Genomic DNA, 16,213 nt, shown 5'->3' on the forward strand with positions numbered 1-16,213 from the left:
GTGAGCTTGTTGTTAAACATGTATCCTTACAGCTCTGTCATTCTTTTTTTTTTTTTTTTTTTATAATTTTATTTATTTATTTATTTATTTATTTATGGCTGCGTTGGGTCTTCATTGCTGCGCGCGGGTTTTTCTCTAGTTGTGGCGAGCGGGGGGCTGCTCTTCGTTGCGGTGCGTGGGCGTCTCATTGCAGTGGCTTCTCTTGTTGCAGAGCACGGCTCTAAGGGCGCAGGCTTCAGTAGTTGTGGCACATGGGCTCAGCAGTTGTGGCTCGTGGGTCTAGAGCGCAGGCTCGGTAGTTGTGGCGCACGGGCTTAGTTGTTCCGTGGCATGTGGGATCTTCCCGGACCAGGGCTCGAACCCGTGTCCCCTGCATTGGCAGGCGGATTCTTAACCACTGTGCCACCAGGGAAGCCCAGCTCTGTCATTCTTAATCATAGATATCTAGTAATCTGACAGAATAAATGACTCAGAGTATTTCCAGACCAGGTTAGTTTTCCTAGGAATATGGTTCTCTGTCATGGCATCAGGATAAGTGAAAACTGGCCCAAGGGGTTATAGTGTGAAAACATCCCAGACTATTAACTCGCTGTGAGCATAGAGATTCTCAGAAACTTGAAAGAGAACTCCTGTAAACTCCCTCCAGTATCTTTAGGAGAAGCCAAGGATAATTATTCCCTTAAGAATATTAAATAGAGCAAGAGGAAAAGGGGGAGGAAGGGAAGACACATTCATCAAGAGAACCCATTAAAATGTTCTCCAAAAATATCCTTGATATTTCATGTAAAATCCCAGTGTAGATAATTTGTTTTGTATAAATAAAAAGTTAGGCTCAGGCTAATATATAAAAGGAACAATGAACTATAATAGATGCACTGACACTAAGAAATGTATGGGAAGGGGCTGATCTGGCCAAAGCTTCAGGATCCCCCCTAAGGCCACCTCTCTTTGGACTTTGATGTTCCAGCTCCAAAAACATAGTTAAAACTCTAACACATGGCTGATGGGGGTGTAAAATGGTATTATTCTGGAAAACTGTTTGGCAGTTTCTAATATTTTAAAATATTTTACTCGAGAGTAATAAAAGTTGTTTGCACACACAAAGCAGCTTTATTCATAGTTGCCCCAAACTAGAAATAACACAAATGTCCAATAATAGGACCTTTGTTGTATACTCATACATTGGAAGACTGCTCAACACTTAGAAGGAACAAACTCTACAATAGCATGTGTGTCTTAAAAACAGTAGTGGAGTAGAAGAAGTACAAAACAGTACATATCTTACGATTCCATTTGCATGAGATTTACAACAGGTGAAACCAATCTGTGATGCTCAGAATGGTTGCCCCTGGCCTGGGGATGGAAGGATTGACTGGGAAAGGGTATGAGAGAATGTTCTGGGGTGATGGAAATGTTTAATTCTTGATTGGAGTGGTGATTACAAGGGTATATATAGTTGTCAAAATTGATCCAACTGTAATATTATGAGTCTTTTACGAAATGTAAATTAGAGCTCGATTGAAATATGAATATGTGTGTATATCTACATATAAATGTAAAGAAATACATATACTTAAATTTCTATTAAAGGGTCTAATGCAATGAGCCCAGCTCCCCTTGGCCCTGTGAATTTCACACTTTCTGCCCTTCAAAGACGTGGACTTTGTGCTTTCAAAGTGTGGATTCAAGCTTCAGCGTGATGCTGCAAGTTGGAACCTTGTGCAATCACACCCAGGTCATTTCCCTCTAGCCTGTGGACTTCCCATCTCTGACACAATGCCCCATCTGGTCATCCCTGCTCGGCCACTGGAGAAAGTTTGGGAGGCAGGTTCAACTTGGTGGGGAATTCCTCTTTCCCCCCCACCCCCCCACCCCCGCACACACTTTCCAGCGCCCAGGGGGCGGCAGGGTCAGAGCTCTCAGGGCATGAATCAGTCTCCCCTCCAGGCTCCGCAAAGGCGCGCTCCGCCCTGTCCCGGGTCAGAAGGACGCTCACCCTACATAAAGCAGCGGCACCCACCACGCTGGAACTCAGACTGCCTCGAGGTTGGACGCTGTGCACCTTCCTCCCGCTGGCACATTCTGGGGACGCCTCACCCCACGGGCAGCTTGAATCCGGACACCATGTACTCTGTTCGCCCCCTCCGGCTGGTGGTTCTGCCGCTGCTCCTGGTGGGGACTGCGCTGGGAGATGCTCCTCAAGCGCCGCCAGGTATCTCCCTGCCCAGGGGACCCCCTTATCGCCCCGGCCAGGCGGATCCCTGCACTCGCTCTCTGTGCCCCGCTTTCCCCGATCCCTGCCGTGCACCATGCAACGGGGCACTTGCGCCCAAGTTTGCACTTTCTTTCTCTGCAGATGCCCTTCTGCTGTGCTGGGAAGCTGCCGGGACAGAACTCCCCGGGAAGCCTCTCCCTCCGCGGAGATGTGGCTGACCTCCTTCTCTCTCTCTCTGGCTGTCCTTCTGCCCCTCCTGTAGGAAATAACGCGGAGATCTGCCTCCTGCCCCCGGACGAAGGGCCCTGCCGGGCTCGGATCCCCAGTTACTACTATGACAGGTATACGCAGAGCTGCCGCGAGTTCATGTATGGGGGCTGCGAGGGCAATGCCAACAATTTCGAAACTTGGGAGGCCTGCGATGAAGCTTGCTGGAGGATACAGAGTAAGTGCTCGCACGCACACTCAGAACTCTTGCGCTGCTCCTTGCACTGAAGGGCCAGTAGTAACTTAGCTTATTTTCCAGACCCCATCTTCTACAGTGTTTTAGCCTGAATTTTCTCAAATATTAAGTAAGGCTTTTAATGCTTTTCAGTTTACCACAAGTGATCACAGAGTTTGCAACGCCTAAGACATCTCCTCTCTCCTAACTGGCATTTATCATAATACACTGCGTGTGCAGACTCAGGAAAAGATTTCACCAGTATGACGTAACACTGCAAGAGTATACCGTATTAGGTGCAACATAAGGGCTTGCCTTTATTGATCATAGTTCTAAACCTATGGTTTTTATGCCTCCTTGAGAATAGCATTTTCTCGTGTCCACTATCTATCAATCTGAAATACTTCTAGTGGATTTTGTTATTAAAGTGTGATTTAGCTAATTATAACCTTACTTTTGTCCCCGATACCCCATCAGGTCTTAGATTAGTATAGAGATAGAGTGGAGATTCACGATGCTGTTTTCGATTTTATTTTAATTATGTTTATTATCTCTGTTAAGGCCTGTAACAGAACATGGGGCTCTGCTATTCAAGGAATTGAGCCAGGGAAAAATGTGTATTCCTATGAATAAGTTTGATTAACTTCGTATGTAGAAACAATCAGAATACTCTGAGAGAATCCGGACTTCCACTGAAGTTGAGAAATTTATCATAGCCGAGTCAGGTCTGGAGACACTGTTAAAAAAAAGAAAATGCCGAACACAGTTGCCTCTCAGTGTCTGTGGGGATTGGTTCCAGGACCCCACCCCCCCATACCAAAATCCACAGTATCTGTATATAACCTATGCACATTCTCCCTTATACTTTAAATCATCTCTAGATTACTTATAGTGCCTAATACAACATAAATGCTAGGCATATAGTTGCCACCATAGGACAAATTTAAGTTTCGCCTTTTTTTTTTAACTTTCTGGAATTTTTTTTCCTGAATATTTTCTGTCTGGGGTTGGTTGAATCTGTGGATTCTGGACCCAGGGATACAAGGTCTCACTGTAACTGGACTAGTGGGCAGTCTTTTGGGGGTTTACTAGCCCAGCACTAAATATGATGCCTTCCCCCACTCCACCCCTGGCCACCACCAGTTGTTTCTGAAAATACAGTAAAGTTTTGAAAGTAATACTAAGAAGGTTAATTTTTTACTAACATTGTTTTATGCTCTCCTTGTCCTAGAAGTTCCCAAGATTTGCCGGTTGGAAGTCAGTAAGAGGCAGTGTGGGGAGCTGAGAGAAGTGTATTTCTTCAATCTAAGTTCCATGGCATGTGAAAAATTCATATCTGGCGGGTGTCACAGCAGTGAGAACCGGTTCCCGGATGAAGCTACTTGTATGGGCTTCTGTGCGCCAAAGAAAGGTAAATATTCTTTTTATGGTGTTTCTATTTCATTTCTTTATTAAGGCTTTAGGGTGAAAAAGTTAATAATTTGATGTGGAATGAACATGGTTTGCGTTCTGGTGATTTCACATATAATATGATATCAATCTTCACACTGTTGCCCTGTGAGGGAGTATTATTATCCCCTGTTCTACATATTAGAGTGCGAGCTAGAAGTTAACAACTTGCCAAGTTCTCAGGGCTGGAAAGTGACAAAGCTATGATTCAAGTTTTGTTTCCTCTTCTGCATTGTTTCTTTAGAACTATTTCTCATCTACTTAATTTACACGTAAAAAATTACAATCTTCACTAATGAATGACATGACCTCAGGTTTGTATGAAATCAGTTGTATATATGAGATAGTGCGATAGAAAGACTTCAGATGGTGAAACCTGAAAATTCCTAAAGTTTTTGGTTAGATTTCTGTGTTCTTTAGTAGTTACAAATTGTAGCACAAATTGATCTCTATCCCTCTTTTCTCTCTTCCCCATTTCTTACCTACATTCCCCCCACGCAATCCCTAAAATCATGGGTTACTTGGGTAGTATGTAATGTTTGTACAGGCATTTTCCGTAGGCACAGCAGAGACACGTACACAGAGATAAATAAGTTCAACAAACAAGGAAAACTTGCTTTGGCAGAGACTTTGATAAAGCTCTGTAGCTATACAGTGTTGAATATGCAAAATCTTGAATTAATGAGGAGATGGTTGTTGCTGGCATTCTTTTAAATTGTTTATGTAAATGTAAGTGTTCCAGTGGCTACCTGGGAATTAGATACATGTATTCTTGATTAATAATGGAAGGAGAGCTGATAAAAACATTTAAAATAAAACTACCAACACAAGAGAGTTTACCAAAGCATGTCACATATTTCCCCATGAAATGTAGCCCATTTTTACCTGGCCATATCTGTTTTTTGGGTTTAATTTCTTTACACATTCAAAGATACAAGGATATAGCTTGATATTCTGTCCACTTTATAAAAATTCAGAATTAACAAAATATGGCATGTAAGCTGTTTTGAAATTCAAGGCACACTTTTTAAATGGCGTAGTATGATATTCTGGATTCAGAACGAAGCTTCTATGGGATTAGATTTTCTTCAGTTACTTCAGTAATCAGCACAGTTTAGTAAATCTGGTATTATTGCATTTTTAATTTTATTTTCTTTTTCATTAAGGTCCATCATTTTGCTATAGTCCAAAAGATGAGGGACTATGCTCTGCTAATGCAACTCGCTATTATTTTAATCCAAGACACAAAGCCTGTGAGGTCTTCACCTATACTGGCTGTGGAGGGAATCACAATAACTTTGTTAATGTGAAGGACTGCAAACGCATTTGTGTAAAAGGTAGTGGATTTTTTTCTTATTCAATTTTTAAACTAACTTTATAAATAACTCATAAGCAAAATTATATTTTGATGTATCCATTTTACTAATAGCATATTGCCATTTCTAGACTACTTCTACATAGATAGCACTTTAGTACTGGTCAGTTTTGTCAAAATGCTTATACTGGCTAGGTAGAGTGTTATTGACTAAGTGGATAGTGAGTAAAACTGACTTTATAATCATTAAAATTAAGATGAGGTGAGTTTGTAAGCATGTCGGAAGTGGTGATTTATAGCGAGCCTACAGACTGGGGAATATGATGTTTATTTTTATTTTGTTGACCTTAGCCTTGAAAAAGAAAAAGAACAAGAAGATGCCAAAGCTTCTCTTTGCAAGTAGAAGACTGAAAATTAAGAAGAAGCAATTTTAACCCTTTTTTTTTTCCATATGTCATCTTGTGAATGCCTTTATGGTTATATCTGAAGGATAATATGGTAACACAAGTAAGCGAATCATTAGTGATTTATTCACCAGTTCTTATATGTTACATTTTAAAATTTGTGTATTTTTTATACATAACTAGCTGCTATTCAAATGTGAATCTATTATTTTAAATTTAATGTTCAACTATTTTTTTATGAGGTTAAATTCTTGCTGTGCATAAGATACAAAAGCAAATATGACTCACCCAGTTCTTGGGGTTGCTCTCCCTGATTTCAGAAGATGATAGTAACTGAAAAATATAAGACAATATAATCATATTCTTTTAACACATAGGATTATAAAAAGGACCAGAAAATATATTTAATTTTGCATTTAAAAGTTAGATTATATTTTGGGCCCAAGGAGACAAACTTGCAGACTTACCGACACTTCAAAAAATGTTACAAATGCTATTATGTAGAGACTGCTAACTTACTTCTATTTCTACAGTGTCATTTAAAAGAAAATAAAATAAAGTAACTTTTTTGACTGAATTAAAAAGCTAGTAAAGTAATTACAACCAGAAATGTTCTCCTCAGGTCGGGGTGGGGGGATTCTCTGTCTCTCTCTCTCTTCATCTATCCATCCATCCCCACTCAGTGTAAGTTGTTAAAATTTTTGTACTTTTCAAGGTGCTTATTTATACTATACTAGAGACAATGCAAAAATTTAATAATTTAAATTCCACTAATAAAATATTCCTGATAAATATGATCATCCCATTTTAAACATTTTTTTTCTTTCTCTGTAACAACAAGATTTTAAAAAATTCCTACATTTTCTTGGCAAGATTAATGTTTAAAAGTATGCCCCTGATATGGCCAAATTATAAGTACATTTGCCCTTTTCTTGAGCAATCCCTCCTTTAAAAATCTATCCCAAAGGTATTGTGACAAAAAAAAAAACCCCAAAATGCTATATGCCGTAGTTGATATATTATTTGGAATAACTGAAAACTGGAAACAAACCAGATACTCATCAATAGGGGGTTGGTTGAAGAAATTATGGATGGAAAATCAGCAAATTATCTATATGTGGATATCATCTGATCCTCAGGATACATTAAAGAAAAACAGGGTCTAGAACAATATGAATAAATACACACACACACACACACACACACGCAAATCACAGACGATACAAAGATATTAAAAATGGTTACCTATAAGATGAGGTAGGAGACAAAGGACTGGACAGGTTTGGAAGTGAAATTTATGTGAATGTACCTTACTATAATTTTGATCCTGGACCATGTAAATATTGTGTGTAATTAAAAAACAAAATTAAATCAAAAAGAAAAAAAAGCATTCCTTCTAAAATTGGAAACAAGACAAAACAATTGAACCTAAATGAATATCAAATAGTGGCATAACTACAAAAAGGGTATATAATTATTTTCAGTGACTTTCAAAACTAGTATTTTGACTCTGTATCTTTTAGAGGATATAATCTAAGAGTCAAATAAATTCTGAAGATATCTAAAAATGCATTTTTTAGCCTGATTAGTAATATTGTTATTTTGAACCTATCATACATAGAATACTATATTATATATTCTATAAAAATGTATTTCCCACCCTTTCATTGAACAGTCTTTTGACAACCCAGTAGGAGTAAGTACACCTACCATCCAGATTATGGTCACTAAAAGAAACCAGAGCTCGCTGAGTCTAGGTCTGGGACAGGAAATGCGTAAGATGAACCTGGGCCATCTTATGCTGTAAAGCAAGTAAACTATCAAAGACTAATGAATCAAGAAAAAAAAAAAAAAAAAAAAAGACTAATGAATCACGTCACAAAAAAAGAAGAGTAACATTAGGGGACTTCCACTGACCTAAAATGAGGCAATATGAGCATCAAAACAAATAATGACCACAATATATATAAGTATATAAATATGAATATAACATGAGTTAATAATTACACATACACCTCCTTGGTGACTCTTAGAGGTTGCTAGGGCACTATCTCATTACTCTGAAGACTGATGAATTAGAGAAATACTAAAGTACTTATCCTTTTTTATTTAGTCTTAACAACCAAATAGTGTATGAGAGAAAGTTACTCATAGAAGAATCCCACCTAATACATGCAATAAAATGTTAGAAGATACCCCTAATGAAGTATGCATCTAGGTAACGATCATCTGTGGATGCTGAAACCATGGCATGAAAGATTGATGGGGAACAGCACCATGGAGAAATCAGACTAATGTCTCTGAACCCATGGATAATTTTAACATTACTAAAAGTGTGCCAACAGACATTATTCACTTCTGGATGTGATGCGATAAGAAGTGTACACCCTTTCTGATGAAGTAATCTTGCAGAAAGAAAGAGAGAAAAAATTAAACCTGAAGTTAGGCCAGTCTCTAGAGCTTACTGTCTATCATATTGCCAGATTGTAAGGCACTCTTGGGGGGTAAAGGAGCAAGTTGGAAGAAACCAGGGAAAGTCAATCAGCCAAATACATAATATTGGACATTCTACAGGACAAATATCCTAGTTTCTCCAACAAACCAAAAAAATTTTTAAAAGGAGGAAAAAGAGGAGGAGACAGTGCTTTTATAGAGTATGAGATATAACAACAACAAAAAGCCTGTCATTAAAAGGTTTTCAGTTGAATAAGGCCTGTACTTATGACTGTTTTTGGTGGTTTCTGAGAATGACTATAGCAGAAGGATCTTGTGTGTGCTCCGGGATTGTCGAGTGAGCGATACAGAGCCTCTGGGCATGGTGGTTAGGGGGTTCCAAGCACTACAGGGAAGCTTGATTTATTTGTTGACTTTAACCCACCCTGGGACCAAAGCCCTTTGGGGATCATGGACCTGACTTAGCTTACAGCTACAGCTTTCTGTTCAGCAAGGGTAGGAGGTAGACTTTCTGATATAACTGTTCTAATACCCCAAACCTCTGCCATTTTAATTTAATGAAGAAATAAATAGAAATGTCGTAGGACATTCTGCAGTCGAAGGGAAATTCCTTTATGCCACAATCAGCTTGAAGACAGGTCACTACTGTGATTTCACCAGACAGCTGTTTAAAAGGAATGTCTCATTCCGTGACACAGAAAAGGAATGGCTAGCTTTCAAATATCACAGCCTCTTACTGAAAAAAATTACTCTGGACTACCACTTATGCACACACATTGTCACATGTTCACCCATAGAAACTGCAATGGAGCCTTCTAGATTGCCTGGATCATGGTACCTCCAAGTGTACATGTTATCTCTGCCAACAGTCTTGTAGACATTTAGCTAATGATGTTATTCAGTAAGGGACTGTCCTTTGGCATGTCCTTCCCTGTATTGTAAGAGTGGTCATAGAAGCTTGTCTTTAGGAGCTTCATGTTTCTAAAAAAAAAAAAAAAAAAAAAAGAAGAGAAATAGGTCTTGCAATAAAAATAAGAAAAAATAGATAGAAAAGTGCAGAGTTGTAGCTTTAAATATTCGTTGTCTATATATTCTGTTATAAATATAGAGATGGAAGCAAGTAAATGTGGGAATCAGAATCATCTACAATTATTTCTTCTCCCTTCACCCTTGTATCAATTGGTCGCCAAGTGTATCTATTCAAACCTATTCTAATCCTCCTTATCTTACTCCAGGAAAATTAAAACATTCTCTCAAGTTTCCTCCCTGCCTATGTCTGCTCCATATTCAATCATCCACACTAAGGCCAGGGTAATCTTTCTTAAAAAAAAAAATCTTATCAGGTTACTCTTCTGCTTAAAACTCTTTAGTGGTTGAATTGGGAGATTGGGATTGACATACATGCACTAATATGTATAAAATGGATAACTAATAAGAACCTGCTGTATAAAAAAATAAATAAAATTCTAAAAAAAACCCCAAAAAACAAAAAAAACACTCTTTAGTGGTTTCCTATTGAATCTTCATGTTACTGTCCAAGCCCCTAGTATGTCATTTAAGACTTCCTACAAATGGACCATGACATTCTGCTCCAGATTCATCTCCCCGATTACACCATCATCTATAACCTACAATTCAGTTGCACTAAATTGTGTTCAACTTCCAAAGCATGTCATAGTGCTTTATTTTTCTATAATACAGTTATTAAATTTTGTGCATGAGAACGATCTGGGCAGCCAGGCACAGTACAGACTCCTAAGCCCATGCCCAGGGGTTTTGATTTAGTGGTTTGAGTTGGCACTCAAAGATGTACATTAAAAACACTGGCTCCAAATGATTAGAATGTATACTTGCATCACACGTGAGGAACACTGTTTTATGCCTTAGAATGTTTAATTTTCCTTTGAAAATAGTATCCATCCCTCCTTAAGAACTACTTGGCAAGTTGAATCTTCTTGTTGGCACAGCATTCCTTGACCCTCCCATTTGTTCTGTGGGCTTGGCTATACCCAATACAACTCCTAGTCTCTCTAACGCAGTATTTAATTATTTTCCCAGGAGTTTTATTGTTAGGGTGTTCGGGTTTTTCAAGCAAAATTAATAGGTGTTTTTCATTTTAAAATATATTATCATACTCACTGTATAATATAGAAAATAAAAGAAAAATATAAGGATAAAAATAAAAACAATCCAGTATTTTACCACTAAGTGATTAACATTTGTCTCCTTGAGGGAGAAATAACTTAGTCAAGAGACATGAGCATTTTTATGCTCTCAGTATATACTAACAAACTGCATTACAAAGTTAAATCAATTTATCCCCACCTAAGAATCTAAGAATGTATGCAAATGTCCAACAATTTGGTTTAAAATAAACAGAAAAATAAATCACTTCTTTATAATTAAGTGGTATCTAATCATTATTTTAGTTGGTATTTCCAAGATTATTACTAAATGTTGCACTTAAAAAAATTATACATTTTCTCTCATTAAAGGTTAATACTTCCCTTCAAACTTAGCTTACAATGTTAACATAAAAATAGAGCTAATATTTTATAATTTAATTTTTAATAATGAATTGTTTCAAACATATAGAAAATTACAGAAAACATTATAACTGACCCAATTTAAAATACATGATAGGAGTTTGCCAGATTTGTTTCAGGTGCTTTTTCTATGTTAAGAAATGAGATGTTGCAAATAGAGCTTAAGACTCAAATGTTCCTCTGTCATCCTATCTCTCCCTTACTCTCCTGAGAAGTAACTGCTCTCCTAATGTTGGAGTAATATACTTTCTGTGCATATTTTAATGCTTGTATTATGAATATATTCACCCACAGCAATATGAAGTATTGTTACACGTTTTAAAATTATTTATATGATGTCACACTATGTATCCATTGTCATCATGCATTGCTACCATTATGTTTTAGGTATAGTCTATAAATCCACATTGTTTCATGTAGATCTGCTTCATTTATTTTGACTACACAATGTTATTCCAGTACATGAATACAGTACAGTATATTCATCCATTTCCCTATTGATGTATATTCCCAAATTTGTGCTTTTATAAACAATATAATAACAAATGTTTATATACATATCTCATATTACACACACATGGACCTGGAAGTGGAATTGCTAGTTAAAGACATGTTCATCTTCAACTTACTGTATTTTGCCAAATCGCTCACCAAAATATTAGTACCACTAAGCACCAATGTATACAAATTTCTATTTCTTCAAGTTTTTGACAACATTGAACACTGTCAAAGTCTTTAATTGTTGCCATTCATAAGTGAGAAATTGTACCTCATTGTTGTTTAATTTTTATTTTCCTGATTAGTGATGATGCTGAGAATCATTTTTTTATATTTTATTGGCCATTCTCATTTCCTCTTCTATAAATTGTCCATTTGTATTTCTTCCATTTTCCCCTTTGACTCTGTATCATTAATTTGTATATTTTTATGTATTCTGGGTAAGAATCTTTTGTTAGTTATGATTTACAGATATCTTCTTCCAATTTGTGTAAATAGTGATGTTATTTTGTTTTTCCTCTGCAAGTTGGATTGTGAAGCTACATTATTTCATGATATGTCATTAAGCAGGGTTCATTTAGCACTTTCTCAACTCTTAAATTGATTATGTGACATCCTTACAAGAAAGCAGGAAGGATGATATTTGTGCCAAAGCCCAGTAGATTGTGAGATATTTCCTCAATAAAACACTGCAACATTTTGAACAAAGTGATAAGGAAAGTGTTATGTACTATAAGAATTATTATAGAGAATATAAAAAGAAGCAATATTGGAAAAATTACTGGCTAAGAACTTCTCCTAACTAAAAACATATGACTATATATTCAAGAAGCTCTACATGTTCCAAACAGAATAAATACAAAGAAAAATACAACTGGCCACATCTCAGTCAAACTTCTGAAAACTAAAAACAAATTGAAAATCTTCATAAGTAGAAAAAACAAGTATCTCCAAATGAGCATCAAAAAGACTGATGATTGGGGGCTTCCCTGGTGGTGCAGTGGTTGAGAATCTGCCTGCTAATGCAGGGGACACGGGTTCGAGCCCTGGTCTGGGAAGATCCCACATGCCGCAGAGCGACTAGGTCCGTGAGCCACAACTACTGAGCCTGCGCGTCTGGAGCCTGTGCTCCGCAACAAAAGAGGCCGCGATAGTGAGAGGCCCGCGCACCGCGATGAGGAGTGGCCCCCGCTCGCCGCAACTAGAGAAAGCCCTCGCACAGAAATGAAGACCCAACACAGCCAATAAATAAATAAATAAATAATAAATTTTAAAAAATAATAAAAGAAAGGAACTCTCTGGAAGACTTTAAAAAAAAAAAAAAAGACTGATGACTGATATTTCAACAGAAGCTATGGAAGTCAGAAAATGACAGATTAACATTTTAAAGTGCTAAACAAACAAACAAAACCTGCAAACCAATAATTGTACACCCAGCAAAAATATCCTTCAAAATGGAAGGATAAATGAAGATGTTTACATATAAACAAAAGCCAAGAGAATCTGTTGTCAGCAGATCTGCACTACAGAAAACATTAATGGAAATTCTGAAGGAAAATGATCCCAGATGGAAGCACATAACTGCAAAATGGAATGAGAGCACTAGAAGATAGAAGTGTGAAAAACTATAAATGAATATTCTGTTTAAAAGTATTGAGTATTATATCTTACGTATTTAAAACATGTAGGTTTTAGATATATGGAATTAATAGCGCCAAAGGTAGGAGTGTTGGTTAATGGAATTAGACTCTTTTCAGCTTCTTGTATACTTTGGGAAGTATTACAACTTACTAGCTAGAATACATACAGTAAGTTAAGGGTAATTGGTGAAAGAATAACAAAACAGATAGGGCTAAAAAGTGAATAGAGGAAAGACTGGACTAATAGGAAAAACGGAATAATGATTAATCCAAAGGAAAGCAAGAAAAAAGAAATGAAGAAACAAAAGATGGGACAATTAGAAAACAGTGGCAAGATAGCTGACTTAAACCCAACTATCTAAGTAATATTATTAAATATAAGTTGGCTAAACGCCCCAATTAAAGGAAGAAATAGTCATATTGAATTAAAAAACAAACAAAAATCCAAGATTCAACTCAATACTGTTTACAAGAGACATGCTTTATATACATGTTATAAATAACTGAAAATAAAGAGTAGAAAAGGTATACCATATAAACACTACTAACCAAAATAGTTTATTAATGTCAGACAAAGAAGATTTTGAGACAAGGAGAATAGCCAAAATAAAGAGGGACTTTCACAGTGATAAAAAGCCTCAATTTAATCAACAGGAGGATATAATAATTATAAATGTCTACATGTCTAATAAAAAGTTCAATACATGAAAGAAAAATTGAGATAACTAAAAGGAGAAATAGACATATCTATATTGTAATTTATATAATTTGATATTTTAACACAGTTCTTTCAGTAAATGAAAAAGTAGGAAAAATAGGAAATTTAAATAACAAAACACTATACCCAACAGATTCAGAATAAACATTGTTTTTAAGTATATATGGAATATTTACCAAATGGACCACTTGCTGATCTGCAGGTAAGTCTCAATCTATTCCAAAGCATCAAAATCACATAGAGTATATTCCCTGATTACAAAATTAAACTAGAAACTTATAACAGAAAGATGGTTGGAAAATCTCTGAGTGTTTGGAAATTAAACACATACTATTATATAACACATGTGCCAAAGATGAAATCACAATGGAATAGATTTCAGCTAAGTGAAAATAAATCTGACATATCAAAAATCTGAGATGCAGTTAAAATAGTGATTAAAGGGAAATTTATACTTCTAAATTAGTAATTAAAGAGAAGAAAGATTGAGAATCAATGTTCCAATCCTCCATCTCAAGGAACTAGAAAATTAACCATATTAAACACATTATTTAAGCACCCCCCAAAAATGTAGAAGAATGGAAGTTAATAAAGATAACAGCAATAATAAAAATGTTTAGAAAACAGACATAAATTTTAAGAAAATAAAGTCAAAATTTTTTCTTTAAAAAAGTTAATCAAGTATTTTGTAAATAGCAAGATTTGAAAGAAAAGAAAAAGAACATAAATTATTAATATCACAAATAGAAAAGCAGACAATATTACAAATCACAAAGTTGTTGAAAATAGAATTAATGGATATTGTTAACAAATTCATAACAATAAATTTGGTAACTCAGATGAAATAGGCAAATTCCTTTAAAAACAAAAATGACAAAACATGAAAAGCTATGTAATTTGAGGGGTCCAGTACAGAGTGAGAATGAGAGATTCCTTGCTCAAACACTAATTAGGAATTTAAAGATGGTGACAATAAAACATTAAACCAAGAACAGGACCCTTGTAAATGCATGTGACCACATGGAATGCATGCCCATTAAGCTGGTCCTGTTTCCAAAACTAACATGAAAATAGGAAGGCATTCTGAACATTCCCATATCTGTTAAAGAAATTGAAGCCACAGTTCAACTTTAGCACAAAGAAAACTTCAGGCCCAGATGGATTCATTGGTAAATTATCCCAGACTTTTAATAAGAAATAATCCCAACTTCCAAAATCTCTTCTAGAAGATAATAAAAAAGAAATACTTCCCATTTTTCAAGACTAAAACTAATTGGGAAAGGCATTACAAGGAAGAAAAATTACAGGCCAATTTCTTCTTTGTGAATAGATGCACAAAACTTGAACAAACTATTACAAAGTCAAATCCAGTAATATACAACACATCATGACTAAGTGAAGTTTGTCCCAGTGGTGTAAGACAGTTTCAACATAAGAAAATCAATCACTGTAATTGACCACATTAACAAAATAAATGACAAATCACATGATCATCTTAATAGAGGGAGAAAAGGCATTTGATAAAATTCAGTATCAATTCATGATAAAAAAAAATCTCAACAAAGTAGGAATAGAAGAGATCCTCCTTCATCTGAAAATGGATGCCCACAAAAACCTACAGTTAACATCATAATTAATGTTGAAATCTATGAAATTTAAGCTACATGAAAAGAGGAAGGAAAGCATCAAGGAGAGAGAGAGTGAAAAGGTGGTAGGATCAATAATGCTGTGAAATCTATTGTTGATATCTGTTTTCCTCTGTGACTTAGTCTTTTAGCCTGAAGTCCCAGAGGTTTGTTCTTTAATTTTTGAGTCTAATAATTTACTAAGTAACATATCAAAATTGACCAAAATTTAAATATTTTATAGTTGTTTTTCTTCTTGCCACTTTTGTTATTTATACACACACATGATTTGCTTGGTCTATTTTCTATATCTAGTATTTTCCTTTTGAACAGCTTGTGTCTTGCTGTGGTCCCCAACCTTTTTGGCACCAGGGACCGGTTTTGTGGAAGACAATTTTTCCACTGACCGGGGCGGGTGTGGCGATGGGGGTGGGGGATGGTGGACGGTTCAGGCAGTAATGCGAGCGCTGGGGAGCGGCAGATGAATTTTCGCTTGCTCGCCCTCCGCTCACCTCCTGCTGTGCGGCCCGGTTCCTAACAGGTACCCGTCCGCGGCCCGGCTGGGGACCCCTGATGTCTTGGATATTCTTGAGTCAACAATAACAATCATCCCACGGAGCACTACGAGGGGTTTGGGTGGCTTACTAGGGTTCTTAGTTCAGGAATACTCTTTTCTGTTGGTGCACAGAATTATAAAGACTTTACACGTTGGTGTGTCTTCTACTGCTGTAATTCTTGAACTTTCTATGAGATTCTTACTTTCCATCATTTTCTTCCTTCTTACCATTCACTACCAAGTCTATCAAGCCTCCAAGGGATATTTACTTCTTTTCGGCTGTCTCACTGCCACCCTAAGCAGTGCCTTCCCTAGTCTGCCACCTTTGGTTCTGCAGCTTCCATGTCTTTT

General features: G+C 36.5%; 1 protein-coding gene across 1 annotated transcript; it reads left to right on the forward strand.

The window, feature by feature from the left end:
- Positions 1-1,820: 1,820 nt before the first annotated feature.
- Positions 1,821-6,606, forward strand: TFPI2 (tissue factor pathway inhibitor 2). The gene is made up of 5 exons (XM_061197785.1): positions 1,821-2,212; positions 2,478-2,660; positions 3,889-4,068; positions 5,273-5,443; positions 5,773-6,606. Exons 1-5 carry the CDS (start codon positions 1,927-1,929, stop codon positions 5,853-5,855), a joined length of 903 nt encoding a protein of 300 aa, XP_061053768.1. The 5' UTR covers positions 1,821-1,926; the 3' UTR covers positions 5,856-6,606.
- The last annotated feature ends 9,607 nt before the right edge of the window (positions 6,607-16,213 follow it).

This window comes from Eubalaena glacialis, chromosome 8 (genome assembly GCF_028564815.1).
Source record: "Eubalaena glacialis isolate mEubGla1 chromosome 8, mEubGla1.1.hap2.+ XY, whole genome shotgun sequence".
NCBI lineage: Eukaryota > Metazoa > Chordata > Mammalia > Artiodactyla > Balaenidae > Eubalaena > Eubalaena glacialis.

Bases quoted from the DNA above. Each gene is read 5' to 3' on its own strand.
- TFPI2 (XM_061197785.1), top strand. From the start codon at position 1,927: ATGAATCAGTCTCCCCTCCAGGCTCCGCAAAGGCGCGCTCCGCCCTGT. The intron at 2,213-2,477 runs GTATCTCCCTGC...CCCCTCCTGTAG, and splicing joins TGCTCCTCAAGCGCCGCCAG to GAAATAACGCGGAGATCTGC. The intron at 5,444-5,772 runs GTAGTGGATTTT...TGTTGACCTTAG, and splicing joins CAAACGCATTTGTGTAAAAG to CCTTGAAAAAGAAAAAGAAC.